Genomic DNA, 18,480 nt, shown 5'->3' on the forward strand with positions numbered 1-18,480 from the left:
AATATTCATGAAATGTGTCTGTACTGGAAGTCAAAATTTTGAGCACCTGATACGCTAACTATTATAACAAATAACCCAACCGTATCGGAACTACTATTCTCAAAAACACTTCTGTTGAGCCTCTTCTCCTGACAGCGGTAAACTGATTAGAGACACTGGTATGCTGATACGATTCGTCAAATTCCGACCATCTTGCGTCGTAAATGTCTTTTTCGATGTTTCTTCCTCAGCTACAGAAAAACATAATTAATTCTGTTTAAATAATAAAGTCGACATAGTACTTTGGTCACTACAAAATTTAAAAATTACTCGCTTGCGACACAGAATTCGCTACATTGTTCGCTATGAGTAAGAGCGAAACGCACCTGATGTTTTTACTCGTTCTAAGCACATTTGGAGTCGTCGACTAGTGCTTTACGTACTGTGATCATGGAATTATAATACTGGCATGTCGTTATGAATTGCTAATGATATATTGAAGAAATGTACGATGAAATAAAAGAAATCATTCAGATAGTGAAAGGAGACGAAAATTTAATAGTAATGGGTGACTGGAATTCGAGTGTAGGAAAAGGGAGAGAAGGAAACATAGTAGGTGAATATGGATTGGGGCTAAGAAATGAAAGAGGAAGCCGCCTAGTAGAATTTTGCACAGAGCACAACTTAATCATAGCTAACACTTGGTTTAAGAATCATGAAAGAAGGTTGTATACGTGGAAGAACCCTGGAGATACTAAAAGGTATCAGATAGATTATATAATGGTAAGACAGAGATTTAGGAACCAGGTTTTAAGTTGTAAGACATTTCCAGGGGCAGATGTGGACTCTGACCACAATCTATTGGTTATGACCTGTAGAGTAAAACTGAAGAAACTGCATAAATGTGGGAAATTAAGGAGATGGGACCTGGATAAACTGAAAGAACCAGAGGTTGTACAGAGTTTCAGAGAGAGCATAAGGGAACAATTGACAGGAATAGGGGAAAGAAATACAGTAGAAGAAGAATGGGTAGCTCTGAGGGATGTAGTAGTGAAGGCAGCAGAGGATAAAGTAGGTACAAAGACGAGGGCTGCTAGAAATCCTTGGGTAACAGAAGAAATATTGAATTTAATTGATGAGAGGAGAAAATATAAAAATGCAGTAAATGAAGCAGGCAAAAAGGAATACAAACGTCTCAAAAATGAGATCGACAGGAAGTGCAAAATGGCTAAACAGGGATGGCTAGAAGACAAATGTAAGGATGTAGAAGCTTATCTCACTAGGGGTAAGATAGATACTGCCTACAGGAAAATTAAAGAGACCTTTGGAGAGAAGAGAACCACATGTATGAATATCAAGAGCTCAGATGGCAGCCCAGTTCTAAGCAAAGAAGGGAAGCCAGAAAGGTGGAAGGAGTATATAGAAGGTTTATACAAGGGCGATGTACTTGAGGACAATATTATGGAAATAGAAGAGGATGTAGATGAAGACGAAATGGGAGATACGATACTGCGTGAAGAGTTTGACAGAGCACTGAAAGACCTGAGTCGAAACAAGGCCCCCGGAGTAGACAACATTCCATTAGAACTACTTACGGCCTTGGGAGAGCCAGTCATGACAAAACTCTACCAGCTGGTGAGCAAGATGTATGAGACAGGCGAAATACCCTCAGACTTCAAGAAGAATATAATAATTCCAATCCCAAAGAAAGCAGGTGCTGACAGATGTGAAAATTACCGAACTATCAGTTTAATAAGCCACGGCTGCAAAATACTAACGCGAATTCTTTACAGACGAATGGAAAAACTGGTAGATGCAGACCTCGGGGAGGATCAGTTTGGATTCCGTCGAAATGTTGGAACACGTGAGGCAATACTGACCTTACGACTTATCTTAGAAGAAAGATTAAGAAAAGGCAAACCTACGTTTCTAGCATTTGTAGACTTAGAGAAAGCTTTTGACAATGTTGACTGGAATACTCTTTTTCAAATTCTAAAGGTGGCAGGGGTAAAATACAGGGAGCGAAAGGCTATTTATAATTTGTACAGAAACCAGATGGCAGTAATAAGAGTCGAGGGGCATGAAAGGGAAGCAGTGGTTGGGAAAGGAGTGAGACAGGGTTGTAGCCTCTCCCCGATGTTATTCAATCTGTATATTGAGCAAGCAGTAAAGGAAACAAAAGAAAAATTTGGAGTAGGTATTAAAATTCATGGAGACGAAGTAAAAACTTTGAGGTTCGCCGATGACATTGCAATTCTGTCAGAGACGGCAAAGGACTTGGAAGAGCAGTTGAACGGAATGGACAGTGTCTTGAAAGGAGGATATAAGATGGACATTAACAAAAGCAAAACGAGGATAATGGAATGTAGTCAAATTAAATCGGGTGATGCTGAGGGAATTAGATTAGGAAATGAGACACTTAAAGTAGTAAAGGAGTTTTGCTATTTAGGAAGTAAAATAACTGATGATGGTCGAAGTAGAGAGGATATAAAATGTAGACTGGCAATGGCAAGGAAAGCGTTTCTGAAGAAGAGAAATTTGTTAACATCGAATATAGATTTATGTATCAGGAAGTCGTTTCTGAAAGTATTTGTTTGGAGTGTAGCCATGTATGGAAGTGAAACATGGACGATAACTAGTTTGGACAAGAAGAGAATAGAAGCTTTCGAAATGTGGTGCTACAGAAGAATACTGAAGATAAGGTGGATAGATCACGTAACTAATGAGGAGGTATTGAATAGGATTGGGGAGAAGAGAAGTTTGTGGCACAACTTGACTAGAAGAAGGGATCGGTTGGTAGGACATGTTTTGAGGCACCAAGGGATCACAAATTTAGCATTGGAGGGCAGCGTGGAGGGTAAAAATCGTAGAGGGAGACCGAGAGATGAGTACACTAAGCAGATTCAGAAGGATGTAGGTTGCAGTAGGTACTGGGAGATGAAGCAGCTTGCACAGGATAGAGTAGCATGGAGAGCTGCATCAAACCAGTCTCAGGACTGAAGACAACAACAACAACAACATATTGGACTTTGTCTTTTCTTTTTAAATACGAGATATTCAACTGCAAACTTTGCATCTATAACCACTTAACCACACATCGAAAAATCGGCCGTATCTGAGAATGTTTTTCGATATGGGGATCACGACATTAAATTTAATGAGACAAGCGTTCTAGCATGAACATCCCATTATCATGCGCCCATGTGTTGAGAAGCAATAGAAATTCACAAACAACATAACAATTTTAACATAATAGAGGAAGTTTGAAAGTTGGACAAAATATGGATGTCGACGTTGCGCCAGCAGAATGACAATCGATTACTCTTAATCGAGAATGATGACGCCTTCCAAAGATAGGCATACCGTCGGCATCACGTGACGAATGGTGGTGCCCTCTACGCGCTCTATAAATGCGAGAGTACCTGGAGCCTCAGTGGCAGTAGCCGGATGACCTCAGGAGATGTCTCCCGCAGATGGAGACAAAACGTCAGGTAGAAAATTTATAGATTGACCGCGGCCTCTGAGCCCGGAAGTTTCAACTGAACACTGTGAACTGCTGGACACGTACGGATGGAAGGTGCCAACCGTGACTAATTGTAGGTTAAAATGTTCAAATGTGTGTGAATTCCTAAGGGACCAACTGCTGAGGTCATCGGTCCCTAGGCTTACATACGACTTAAATTAACTTACGCTAAGAACAGCACACACACCCACGCGCGAGGGAGGACTCGAACCTTCGGTGGGAGGGGCCGCGCAGACCATGACATGGCGGCTCTAGCTGCGCGGCCACTCCCCACGGCTGCTTGTAGGTCTCTCTGCGAGCTGTTATATGCCTAATTTTATGTGCTCTCTGCAGGAAAATTACTTTATGGGACAAAGAATGTTCATAGTTTACGCTCTACAAGAAATCTCTTGAACTTTTGCAAGCAGATTCTTAAGAGATGTACGCCATCTAAGATATTCCAGTATTTCTGCTAGATGACCTCAGGGTGCCTGACGAACAGAAATGAAACGTTTATAAAGTCCTTAAGCTGTAAGACTTGTAATCGATGATCTGATCGTGAATGGTGATAAGTAGAATAAATTCCGCTAAGGCTCGATCCACACAAGCGAGTAACAGCAACACTGACTCAAAGGAAGGCCTCGGCGCCTGTTCGTGACGTCACGTCAGCTAGACACGGCGAACGACAGGTCTGTTGCAGGCATACTCATGGTGGTGTCTCCCACTGTTACACAGGAAAATGTGAAACTATTGGCGGTAGTTGACCATCACACATTGTTCTGAGAGAGATCAGCAATCAACTAATTGTGCAATACATTACACTTCCTAACAAATAGTGTAGGCCTGAACTTAAATTTCCACCTGTTTTAAGGATGGACATACCAAAAACTACTTCATGGTCCAGCAGCAACAGAATTCGTGCTTCTTTACCTTATATGTAAAGCTGAGGAAGTTACATTTGTACTTGGTTGCTTTTACAAGAAACGGTGAACATATTGGTGCTCTTCTTTAGGTATCTTGGTTGACTATGGGGCGAGGAGCACTGAATGTTGATGAAAAATCGTTTGATTGTGCACGTTGGGGGAGGGGGTGTGGGACAGAAAAAGAGGCTAAAGAGAGATCCTTGTTTTATCAAATAATTTTTTTTGTCTTATAAAGTTTCTGCTTTGAGTTGCAAGAGGGGTATATTTATCTTTTCTAAAGTGCATGTTTAAAAAAGTTTAAGCTCAGCAGTATTTTCGATGTATGGAGCTATTTTGTTTCCTGTTTAAAATACTTTCCGTTGAGAACGACAGTAATATAATGAATGGCAACAGTTGGACATTTACACATGTAAATTAGTTCACATTTCCAGTGACGATGTCAAACGAAAATAAATAAATAAATAAAAGAAACGAGTTAATTGTAAAGCGGTTGGGGTACGTTTCGATAGCAAAATGGATGACGTAAATGTAGTTACTTGAATGCAAATTTTCCGAATCTTGCAATGGGGCAAAGCATCTTCTCATACTGATCTACGTTTGTTTCGACAGGATGCAGTAATACAGAACTATGATCTTCATTTGTAGCTTTACGACAGTAAGAAAATCTTTCATCTAAATTAAACTGCAGAATCATAAACAATACCAAACATTTTGTCCAAAAATAAGATATTTATAGTGATAAGCACGCCCAGGCGTTTCTGCCTGCAACAGACCTGGCGTTCGCCGTGCCTAGCTGACGTGACGTCACGAACAAGCGCCGAGGCCTTCCTTTGAGTCGGTGTTGGTAACAGCAGTGTGTGGTCGCAGCGAGATCGTTTCAGTGCGCGCTCGGAGGTATCACAGTGATAATCACGCAGCGGCACTAGATTAGAAGCTAACCACCAAAGAGGTAGGCAAAAAAAGGCAGTGCATGCTCATTTCATTTACGAAAACATTAAGAAACACTACAACAAGTTTTGGGTTCTCCCATCGATTAGTTCAAAAGTACTGAAGGTAGCGTTCGGTTCACTTTCTATATAGAGACACCATGAAGTATTTTAGAATGACTGTAGGATAGTTTGAGGAATTAACAGCAGAACTGCAGTCAGTGCTAGGACTACGGAATGAGTCTCTCACTGCCGCCTAACCCGTCTAATTTCCCCATGTAACCAATAGACAGAATTATCCGCCCTTATAATAAATGGATCTTTAATTACCGTATAAATCGTTTCCCGAGATATTCATAGTACGCAATTAGATTTCTAACAAATGGACGGTTAATATATCAGAAATTAAAGCTCAACTTTACTGTCACCATTATGAAATGTTGAACTATACTTCACAGCTACTGCCGTTCCAGAGACAGTTTTAACTTGGAACACACTTTACGCATACAGGGATTATGTGCCGTGGGCAATAAAATCTAATCAACCCAAAGAAGGAGTTCTCTTAATAGCAGAAGTAATGTTTTCCCTGATTACTTTCTAGCAAAAGTTGGAAAAGTATCATGGTAAGTCTGGTCCGTAACAATCGTAGTGAACACGTAATTAATTTACTGCCGAACGCGAAAGACTATTTAATTTACATAAGTATTGAAATATATGCAATTACGTATTTTTTGGCTGCAACAGAATAAAGCATGGATTACGTTTAAGTTTTAAATAGAGTTTGTTTTAAACTGAAGATTTGTTCATTCAACTGAAAGGCCTTTCGTCAGTTAGCAAAGAATATGCTGCTTACAGCTATTCAGGTTTTAAATGGACACAACCGAGCAGGAACTCCACTGTAGGACACATATAAAAAACAGTATCATTCCCTTCTGATCCACTTTCGCATCAAGATCCTCACAAAATATCTGACGGACTTGAAACCAAGCGGATTTGTTCTAGATCCTCTCTCGATACTCGCTGTGAAATGCTTCCTATATTGCAGGGTACTTTTTATCTTTTCAACGAACAACTTCACGTGCAGGCCGGTTGCTTCCGTGGTGGATCTACACTGTCCCATTCACCAACAACTACTGCTGCTTCTCGGTGATCGGCGAGGTTGCTGCAGTGCAGCAGTGGGTGGTGAACCCAATTCTCATTCCACGACCTAGTGCTGAGTTCGCAGCAGCACCGACAAAGTGGGCGTGGCTTCATTGTTTCACATGGACTGCTGCAACGTGGGAGAAAATAAAGCTGAGAGCTCTCGATAGTAAATCGCTATTGTGCAGGGAGCCTAAGTGCGCACTGGCTGCAACAGAATACAGTCAAATCTTGTGCAGTAGCAGAACAAAACAAAATGATGACGCTCTACAATACAGAGTAGCTCGGGCATGAAGATAAGACAGTTTAATTATTAAAGCAAAAAAATTCGATGTAATGCGTTTTTATATCAGACTAAAAACTATAAACTAATTTGTCCTATCCCCGTAATGATTCCTAACCCCATACAAATAGTCCTGAACATTTTTCCTTGTGAATTTTAGCAGATGTGGCAGTACTGTTAGATATGTAATGCAAATCGTGCACCACAAGCAATACATAGTCGATGTACGATTAGTTTACCTTGTAACTATTACGTATTCCAAGCGCTATACTTTTATCTTTATAAATCACGGAAGTATTGTCACCAATATCACAAATTCACAAGACAAATTTTCAAGAGTATATGTATGTGCCATCTTCGTTACGTGGCTAGGATAAATTATTTTATACTTTTAGTTCAGTTTAGAAATGTGTTGTGTTAAAAATTTATTTTCATTTCAATCATTATATTGTGATTGTTCTGTCTTGGTTATGTGAAATTTCTGAATGGATATATATATATATATATATATATATATATATATATATATATATATATATATATATATATATATATATATTAGAAGTCAAGAGCGGTGGTCCCGCCAGTATAAAAGGGGGCTCTGAATGTTGCGTGCTCAGCGGTGAAGCATTAACAGCAGAACTGGTAGTTCCCATCTGAGGCATTTCAACCCTTCTATAGCTGCCCAGGTCGACTGATGGGTATTTTATTGTGAAATAGAAACATTAAGGTACAGCCATAGCTAAATTAAGATCATGCAGGTCTCATGCAGTGACGGGCAGCGACAGTTGAGCACTGTGTAGGGTCGTTGTAAATCGTTACAGGAAAACAGTGAAAGGAATCACTCGTGAGTTCCGAAGTGATACCAACAGTTCGGCGAGCAGAATGTCTGTGCGTATAGAGGTAAAAAGAAGAGGTGACAATGGACTGATAAGATAAGGAATGTGGAGGTTCTCCGCAGAATCGGGGAATCAGAGAAGGAACATATGGAGTACACTGACAAGAAAACGGGGCAGGACGATGGAGTGGAAAACAGAGATTCAACAGATAATTGAAGTCGTAGGGTGGAGTTGCTACTCTGATATGGAGAGGTTGACGCTGGAAAGCAATTCGTGACGCACAGCGTCACACCAGTCAGAAGACTGACGACTAAAAAAAAAATCGTGTATGTTGTAATGAACGGCGCTTGAGGCGGTGTAAAGATCAACGCCATTTGATAGTGGATGACTGGAAAAGAATGATTTGGAGTGATAAATCTCGCTGTTCCCTGCGGATATCCGGTGGAAGGGTTTGGGTCTAACGAATGTCTGGAGAACGATACTTGTCATCATCTGTAGTACCAAAAGTGTAGAACACAGGAAGTTGTGTTACGATGAGGGGATGTTTTTCGTGGTTACGGTGCGGTCCCACTACTACACTTAAGAAGACGCTAAAATCGAAAGCAGATGAACACATTTTACGCCATTCTGTGCTGTCTGCAGTAGAGGAACAGTTGGGAGAATGGTTCAAATGGCTCTGAGCACTATGGGACTTAACATCTTAGGTCATCAGTCCCCTAGAACTTAGAACTACTTAAACCTAACTAACCTAAGGACATCACACACATCCATGCCCGAGGCAGGATTCGAACCTGCGACCGTAGCAGTGGCGCGGTTCCGGACTGAAGCGCCTAGAAAACAGTTGGGAGACAACAATTGATTGTGTCAGTATGACAATGCATTCTGTCAAAGTAACATCCATAAGACAGTGGTTTGGTGACAATAACATTCTAGAATTATACTGTAGTCCTGATCTGAATGCAATACAATACCTTTGGATGGGTTAGAACGTCGAATTCGCTCCAGACCAAAGCGTAATGCCAAGTTCAAGGGGGGAATAAGCTTGAGCATTCGCCCTACAGACCTGATATGTCGTACAGTTACTTCCATTGTTTGGTCGGTTTAACAAACAACTCAAAGGGATGCGTTTCACCTAGGACGACCTACTGCCGTACAGTGAGTGGCGAAAAGATTTTAGAGCATTCGGTCACTGGTAGCACGTCGCCGGTTGCAGCCTATCCTGTGCACTTTTCTCCGAAGAGAAATGAGTATCTGACACCCCGCATTCCGACTGATCTGTCGCCTTGTATGGTCCTGCAAATTCGTCATAATGTCGGTTCGTGTAGAGGTTTTCACGTGTGGGAACATTCTCTCTAGACGATGCTGACATAAAATGATTGAATTATGGAGTAATGTCTAATGTGGTATTCCGGATATCAACGTACAAGCAGAACATAAATGACATCCTGGACAGAGAGTGGAAAATATTAAGAGGGCACTAATATTTAAAACGAATACTCCAGTATTTACAAATAATACAAACTTAAGATACATCAAGAAACAGCCATTGAGAATATTTATATTAAATAACAATCAGTTGGTGATAATCGAGTCTAACTCGACAGCCTGCAGTTCGCCATTCAGTTGTAGTAACTACTATGCCACACTGCATGAACCACTGTTCGTGACATTGCTCCCTCTCTGGAGGCTGTTTCAGAGATTCTCATTGGAACTAACCTAAGCGCAAAACGTGTAGATTTTGTCAACGGTCCTCTTGAAGTTGGTACTGGCGGATCCTTGCGTTCTGATCGTGTTGTTAGATTCTCTTCACTATGATGAACATCGAACGTAGCATCTACCGTCGAAACACTGCTATATTCGAGTGGGTCCTCAATTTCTTTGAAAATCCGATCATCGATAAGAGCTTCTGGACTTCAGTTGGACTTCACGTGGAAAATATTGACTGCGTATCTGCGTTTTCCTCTTCTTGGTAAATGGTCATATTTCTCTACTTCATATGGATATCCGACAAGTGATGAAGGTTACGATACTGCGGAAAGTAGCGCTTTAGTAACTTTTCCGATAGTCCAGCTTTCCAGACAGGCGTAAAAATCCATACCAAGACTCCTGTTCTAAATCTCATTCGTTGGTGCATGTCGCTACCAAGCGATCATGGAGCAGAAAGAACAGCGTGAAACAGGTGGTGTCTGGCTTCTCTGTGTTGTGCGCGAATGCTGTGGATGATAGGCATTTGCCATACTATGGGTGACGTCAAAACGAAAATTACCTCTGATACTTGTCTCCACTGGAAAAAAAGTTTCACGATCAGAAATAGTCACACTGCGTCCTCCTTGTTTTAAAATGATGTTTTGTGCTAGGACCTTTGCAATTTATAGACCTTCGACAGTCGGCACAGATTTGGTGACAGGAATGAGATAGACGGCACATAATACTGGCTCGCGTTTGTCTCCTTCGGAAACTTCCCCATGAGGTCGATTCCAGTTCGACGGAATGTTGCTGCTGCAAGCGGGATTGGTACCATATGCTTCGAATATAACTGGGATGCGTGTTTCCATCACTGGCATTCTTTATAGTGCATCACTTAGTATCTAACGGATCAATAGAGATCTGGCCAGGGATACCTGCGTCTGATTCTGTCTAATTTTCACGAATCCCAGGTGACCAGATGTTGGAGGGTCGGTGGAGTACTTTAGGATAACTGGCCGAAGATGAGCTGGGATGACGAACAACCATTTTCGCAGTAGTGAACCATAGTTACTCTTATATAATGTTCAGTTTATAAATGAGAATTTTTCTATAGTTGGTTTCTCCTTCTTCATCGATTCTGTGGTTTTCAGTGGTGCTGGATCTTGTTTTTGTTACGCAGCAATGTCATTAATTGCAGCGATGACTGAGATATCATACAGGCTGCTGTCATCCTCCAAAGGATTCTCAGAAAGCAGTCAGCTTCCTTGTGCTTGGGTCCAGTTTGTATACTATTGTGATGCCATACTCCTGAAATCTCAGTTCCCAAGTTACCGGTTGATTCTTCAGGCTAGTCAACGCCTACTCCAATTTGCACTATAACTGCACCTACCCAACAACTGCTAGTTTTGCTGTGAAGTTTTGTCTCAGCATCATAAAATGCTACGACAGAAGAAGGTATTATCGTCCCCTTAAGGACAATGGAAGATCTTTCTTTCACCTTGTTCCAGGAAAATGTTGCCTCCCGCTACAGCATTTCTAGCAACGGACATACTTTGTACAAAAGCCACCTCTTAATAAACGGTGGTCCGTGCTAAGTTCCGAGAAAACTTATCATTTCAGTAAAGTGCTGAGGAGTCGAGAAGTGAGTGACTGCTCCTATTTTCTGTACACTGGGATGGAATCCATCACTATTCATTTCATGCCCCAAGACTTTCATTTTCTGTGCACGAAAGGATAATTTTTTGATTCAGTTGCAGGCACACAGTCTGAATACAAGTCAACATGATTGTTAGGTAGCTCAGATGTTCTTCAGATGTCTTAAAAAAATGACAATGTCATCCACACAACTCAGACACCGTTCATTTAAGGTATCGTAGTAGGTTGTCCATCATACTTTCGAAGTTGTCTGGAACGTTTCGAAGTACAGACGGAATAACTGTAAATTCACAGAGACCCTGAGGTGTTACAAAAGAAGAATTTTCCATAACAGCCTGGTCAGCAGTGGAAATTCTCGTACATTACTCCTTTCAAGCAATCTAATGTTCTATCAATGCAACACTATGGACAGAAATATTTCTTGATGATATTGTTCATGCGTCAGTAGCTAATGCAGAAACACTGTGTGCCAACCTCCTTCTTCACAATGACCACGGAAGAAGACCAAAGACTTTTTGGAGGTTAAATGATGTCTTCTTGCAGTATCCTCCCCAATTACTCCAAGATTACCTGATATTCAGCAGGTGGCGCTTTATTTGCGCCCTGGCTACTTGGTGGATGATCCCCAGTTTTGAAATGGTGTTTTACCGTGGGCTGCTTGGCCTCCCTTCTCTCTACTTCGGAATACAAAGAATCTGAAAACCGGCTGTCACTCACCCACGTTGTTCGTATAGGCAGTGTTGTAAGAACTTCCTCCCATGAATTGTCTGTAGTGATAGCAGAATACGTTTCTTCGTCGACCACGCTAAGCTGTCTTTCCTGGACTGGAGTTAGAGATGGGTAGACGCTGCTCATAACAGTTAACGATCCGAAGTTCTCATTGATGAACTAGAACGATTTCGATCATCACTGGCGTGTAGATTTCTTTTGTCAGCGTGAATAGCTTTTTGCGATCAACAAAAACTCTACAGTTTGACTGAGCAATTCGATTGACCAATGGAACTCCTCCCGTTGAATCTTGTGGAAAAATAATGTATTCAACGGCAAACATCTTCCAATGTGAATGAGTGCATCCGACGCTTGCAAGAAGTCATATCTGAAAATATCATTATGACTGCCTTTTGTTAAAAAAGGGCAAGTTCGAAGAGCTATGTTCTGCCATACATAGTTACTCTTTCAGTCATGTGCCTGTCGTCTGCATGTATTTCTCATTTGCAATTTTCGCGCAGTTGATTTCGCATCGTGGAACATATTGCCATGTAGTTTTAGTTCTACATCTATATCATACTCCGCAAGAGCGTTGAAGAATTATTATCGGCAAGCATTCGTACTGATTCTAATTTTTAGAATTTTCTGCTCGTGGCATTACGCTAGGCGTATATGGGTGTGGGAGGGATGTAATATGCTGCCCGACTTTTCCTGGAAAGTGCTCTCTCAAAATCTGAACAGCAAATTTCTCCTTGATGCATAACGCCTCTTGTTGGAATTTATTAAGCATCTCTGTAAAACTATCACGCCAGCTAAGCGATCCCTTGATGACATCCCTTGACGACGATATGCATCCGTCTTCACAGAAATGAAAGTCCCTCAGTTCACTAGAGCCCGTCCGATTGTAAGGCGATGGCCTTCACCCCACAGATTGGCTACAAGCGTCTGTTGTTGACAGGCGTGAACTGCAGTGACGGTTGAAGTCTCGTGACCCAGTAGTCGACGAAAACTCGCCTTCGTCCATCGCAGTACCGTAAAACGTTGGCAGGATATCTGCAATAGAAACACACCGTACTGTTGTCTTCCAGATGTCTGTTTTCGACGGGCCATATATTTGGCGTAGAAGTTGTTCGTATCTGCTTGGGTCTGGGGCTGGGTTCTCGTTTGATGGCCGCAGCGTCAACATAAACGTTGAAAACCCGTTATTAGTAGTGAGACTACGGGCAAGCACAGCTCTAGCCAGTCTGCCAATCACACTTCAGCATCAAGGTGCACAGCTCTCGATTGGTGCTGTCAAAGCGTTTCTTGAAAGATGGAATGGCGTGCTGTGGTCTTAAGCAGTGAAACCAACGCTGGCTCCAACCCAGGTCTTACTATCTGGGGTGCTCCAAGCTACAACTCTCGTGTACCTTTGTTGTTTCTGGAAGGGATGATAACCAGAACTCGGTACGTGCTGAAAATTGTTGAATCAATTGTTCAGCCGTTCTTGCAGCAGTAAGGAGATGTTGGTCCTAAGAGAAAATGCTCTCGCAAACACTGTTTGTGGAACTCAATGCGCTCTGCGTAATGTGCAACAACGTCTCTGGCCAGCCAAACAAGTGTGGGATGATGGGACGAGAAGAGTCCGGTGCTACTCGTCTGCCAACAACTCTTACAAAACTATTTGAAAGGAATGAGCAGTTACGGCACAAAGTATCACAGGACAGCATTTGCCGTCTGTACGATCAACGGGATGCCAGAGTCATAGCCTAAATTGCCGTCCGTGGAGGCTACAGCCCGTACGAACGAGCGGAGGTCACGACGCTAGGGTCACGGACTTACTTCACACTTCGTACACCTTTAGTAGGCCATTAAAACAGCATAACATGAAAGTAGTAAAGTGCACTACTTTGGAAATATCGAGAAAATTGCAAGAGGAGTTTTATGCACCTATGATGTAACTGACGTATCAGTCCAAAGGTACGCTCTGTAAGAACTCCTTGTGGACAATTTGTTAGTGCTCGCGCATTGCAAGAAGGTCGAAAATGAAGCGACGGTTCGAATCCTCCTAACGCTTATTTTTAACCTATATTTCTTCGCTGGTCACATTATTGAATTTATATGACATTTGACAGGAAATACGATGAAAAAAAACATGTGCGTTTTCATGGAGTTGTAGTGAATTTCGTGTGATATTTGACTATTAACTATTTTTCATTAAATCTTCAAGGAAGAGGGACAAGCTTGGAAACCCCAAGTCAAACCATGATAAACTATGATGTGAAGGACGTTATACAGTGTTATAGTAAGTCACAGTGTGACATATCACAAGAGCGATGTACGATTACTCGTCTTTATGTGCCGTCGACATCACACGTTGCGCAATGGTATTTGTCATACAGACATAAAAATCATAAATTGAAACGGCGTGTTCTACATCGAATTAATGCAGATTTTCCGCAGTTACTGGGAATTTTCAGGGTTTTTAAGGAAAACACACCTCGCTGACGTTTTAAAAAATATCTATTTCTTTCGATAGCATAGATTAGAAATTAAGTACGAACTGACCACGAACCGTCGCTTCCTATACGTTTCTTTTCCAAATCTCGAACGCTAATCACTTAACCACAGCGAACCCTAGCGTCTGGTACCTACCCATAGCTATATAAGCCATATAATAGACTCGTCAAACTTCTCTAGCGATTTTCTTGAAATTTCCAGCGTTGTGCATCTCATTACTTGCTCGTTAAGTTTTTTTAATGGTCTACTTAAGGTGTACAAAGTTTGAAACAAATCTTGATCTAAGCGTCGTGGCCTCCGCTTGTAAATTCCCTGTTTCAGCGTGGTTGTATTCCTGGCACCTCCGAAACGCTTGAGCTGTTCATCGGTAAACGTAGTCATTTCATGTACTCAACATGAACAGTTGCAACAATAAATCTTCAGTGAATTGCGCTGCGTAATTAGATAGTTCCAGGATTTGTTGACAACTGGCGAAAGGCAACTGTGTACACAAATTTATTTTCAGCTCAACGACAATTTAAAAAAGAAATCAAAACGTTGATACAATCGATTGGTAATGGTCAATTTGCAGCACAAATGACACTGTAGTCAAAGCGGTGATTGCAAATTTGAGGACTTGCAAGGAAAAATGTGTATTAAATACTAGCGAAACCGGCAATGCTTTGCAGCTCTTGATTATGTATCTATGTCCTCCTTCCCCTCTCCTTGCCCATCTTATCCTGTACCCCCTCTCTGCCCATCAATTTCTCACACTTTTTCTGTACTCCTCCTCCTCCACCTCCTCCTTCCTCCTCTCAGCACCACATTTCCTTGCTACCCCCCTTCTGTGTCCACACTCTCTTCCCCCTCTCTCTCATCTTGAGCTTTGCTTATTTTAATTACAAATTCAAATTCGGATGTAGTATTATAATTATTGAATGGTTTAAAAACTCTACTCATCGTAGTTAAAACTGACTGCAAGAAACAAAACCGCACATAATCACAGCAGCGGAAAGAATAGCATTTTCTTTGGAGTTAGTTCTGACAGAAAAACTGTATATTGTTGTTGAACTAATTATGAAGCCAACGTCCATATTAATGCTTAATTACTGCCTTGTGTAACAATTTGAAGTAAATTGGTGGAGATCATTTCGAGATTTTCCCTTTTGTATTATATATATTTTTATATATATTTAACATTATAGAGCCTGTGTCCATCGAAATTTCCTTAGAATAAAGTTTAAAAATTTAAAATAAATCGAATAAGAATTTCTGGAGGCCTTTTTTTAACAAGAGTTCTGCTCTACATATCATACATATATTTATATATAATATATATTATAAGTGTATAGCCTACGTGCAACTGAATTTTCATTTGGGTATCATGTAAAAGTATGAAGTTTATCGCTCAAGAACGTTTCGAGATTTTTACTACTAACAAAGTGGGGTATTATATTTGTATTTATATACTGTAAAATGATGCGTATTCGAATACAACGTTGTGTCAAAATTTCAAAGCAGTCGGTGAAGAGCTGTAGGAGATTTAAGAATTTCAGCAAATGAAGAGTTAAATCTTGATTTATATACATAAATAATTCCACCGCGATTTCATCAGTCTGAGAGGTTAATATTTTAAGAAATCTACACTAAAGTTTCCTTTTTATGTTCGTTACAAATGGTACAACATTAGCTGGGGGGTGGAACTTATCTTTCCTGAAAGAGCTAGAGGAATAAATTTATTATCAGAATTCTGATTAGCAAAAGACGAACATTAGCATTTATGAGGAAAATGTATTTTCCAATTAATCCAACATCTGATTGGCAAAAAGTTTTATGTCAGTCTTACAATCCAAAAGTGAGAATATTTATCTTCTTTTTTAGCTATTCACTTCTTAGCTGACGAAAATGAACAATAGGTATTTAATGTTAGTCGACAGTGGATCAGGTACCCTTGCTTCTCAGGTAATCGAAAGAAATATTTTTCATTGTGATCATCCTAACGAAGCATCTACAGAACTACTCGAAAGTATCGTATTAGCCTAACTAAGTAAAACTGGACGATGACTCGTCTACATCTTCATGTACATGTACGTCTAGATCTACATTTCTTTAACGCAAGCCACCATGCGGTTCATGCCGTAGGGTACTTTGTACCACTACCAGTTAATACCTTTCAGGGTTCATTCGCACTGAGCCAAACGCTTTCCGAAAACCTAGGAATATGAAATCTGTCTGTAAAGGGTACAGCTCCGCAGCATATCGTGCGAGAAAAGGCCAAGCTGATTTTCGCACAAGCGACGCCTTCCAAATCATTAATAATTTGTAAATAAATGCTTTTCTGTCTCAGGAAATTTATGACATTCGAACTTGGAATATTGTCAAGAATTCTTCAGTAAACCGACTTTGCCGATATAAGCCTGTAATTTTTTTTGTTTTTCCACTCGCTTTTCCCGTTCGCTTGGGCCTCTGCGCAGGGAGAGAGATTTGTTATATGCAAATTAAGTTAGGACCAATGCCAGAGAGTACTCTCTGTAAAACCAAATTGGGGTTCCATCCGAACCAGGCGACTTATTTTTTTTCAATTCTTTCAGTTCTGCTCAGTGCCATTTCGACGTCAGTGTTATCTTCCTATGAGTCGTTTGCTGAAACACAAATTTTAAAACGTCACATTTCCATTTGGCATATTCTGTTCCCTTACTGGACAGGTCGACGATCCGCTTAGTGATATTACCTAGGGCACACAGGCTACTTAGATCCAAGGACGGCTTTTGGCTTAACTTTCCTACGTACGGGTAGGTCATAGTCAACAGACTCAACGCGACCTCACTTCTTGAAACGGTGAGAAGAGGTTTGGGACATCAGCATGGAGTGTGGTGAATAGACTGGTGATCAGCAGAACAGCAACTTGGCACTACCAAATTTTTCCGCTTTGTTAGTTTAATCCCGGGATAACAATTTCATCACATGGCAGGATTATATTAGGCAACCTTCGGATCCAGTGCTGTTAGTGCAGTATGTCCATAAAGACTGAGGGGGTCAATTCGATTATTACTGACTATTTACTTGCTATGTCTCACAAATTTATTTTACAAGTAGTGTAGAGTCTTATGTACGTTACTGTGCTTGATTCCACCACTGTACTTGTTACAGCGGTATGTGAGCCGGCCTGCCAGCACGGAGGGACTTGCATCAAGCCGCGAACCTGCCACTGCCCGCCAGCCACCAGCGGCGACCACTGTCAACACTGTAAGTAGACAACCTGCACTACCGACTTTTACAGCTTCTGCAGCCAAACGCACCATGCATGATAAGATCCGCAGACCCTGACGGAATCCGGTCCTCTTACTACAAATATGTTGAGGATTCCCCTTGAAAACGTACTACACCTGGGCCGTAGAGGGGCCTGAAGATAGTGGATTGTATCACCTAAATCGGTTGCATTTAAATAACACCAGTACTCATCAATTGTTGTGTTATTGTCACTATACACAAAGCTACGAGTCTCGGTCGCGATTTGTGCCTTGACAACTCAGTCACCAGAATCACTGCTCATTAATGGCAACATTGTGGATGTTTCATGAGGAGGATAATGCAGTACATGAACAGACAGCAGCACGGCAGAGAGGAGTAAAGATGGCAACTTCCACCAGGCGAGTAGCGTTCTTTTATCGACGTAACTGTGAGACAATATGTATTTTCGTACGCCATTTTAATGAGTGGGTCGAGATTGCTTCATGTAGCCTAGAACAGTTTCTGTGAACGTTACATTGTCCATGGCTACGAATACCCGGGGCAGTGCTTCTGATGTACGAGAGTGGTTTCAAATGTTCACGGAATCACCACGAGATGTTAGCACTAGCGCAACGAGATGTTCACGTGATATTTATTGGACTGTTGCCTGTAAACTCATGCCGCGTCTGTGCTAGGAGAGAGCTGTGGCGGTAACGTGCCCCTGTTGTTGTTGCCGCGAAATGATTTGCGAAGATGGAGAAAAATCTAGATTGTAGCATTGATTGCGTACTTCGTAAAGAAAGGTGTGAAAGCGAAGGACATTCATGCCCATTTCCCGAATACACTGGGGGACTCTGCTCCTTCATATTCAACTGTTGCCAAGAGGAAAAACAAATTTAAATTTGGTCGGGAGAGCTTAGATGATGATCCGCATAGTGCTCGGCCAAAATGTGTCACTACTCCAGAAATCATTGTAAAAATGTACAAAATGTTTATGGAGGATCACTGATTGAAAGTGCCTGAAATTGATCACGCTTGCCAGATGTCATCTGAAACGGTATATCACATTGTAACTGAAAAATTAGAAGTCAAGAAATTATCTGCAAGATGGGTGCCGCGACTCCTGACG

The 18,480-nt window shown here is 41.3% G+C and overlaps 1 protein-coding gene across 1 annotated transcript in view; it reads left to right on the top strand.

The window, feature by feature from the left end:
* The window catches only part of LOC126267234 (uncharacterized), a 451,503-nt gene that overhangs the window by 395,667 nt on the left and 37,356 nt on the right, over nt 1–18,480 (top strand). The window contains exon 11 of the mRNA XM_049972216.1: nt 17,271–17,366. Coding sequence (XP_049828173.1) covers nt 17,271–17,366 — 96 coding nt within the window. The remainder of the gene's footprint in view (nt 1–17,270; nt 17,367–18,480) is intronic.

This window comes from Schistocerca gregaria, chromosome 4, assembly GCF_023897955.1.
Source record: "Schistocerca gregaria isolate iqSchGreg1 chromosome 4, iqSchGreg1.2, whole genome shotgun sequence".
Classification (NCBI taxonomy): Eukaryota; Metazoa; Arthropoda; class Insecta; order Orthoptera; family Acrididae; genus Schistocerca; species Schistocerca gregaria.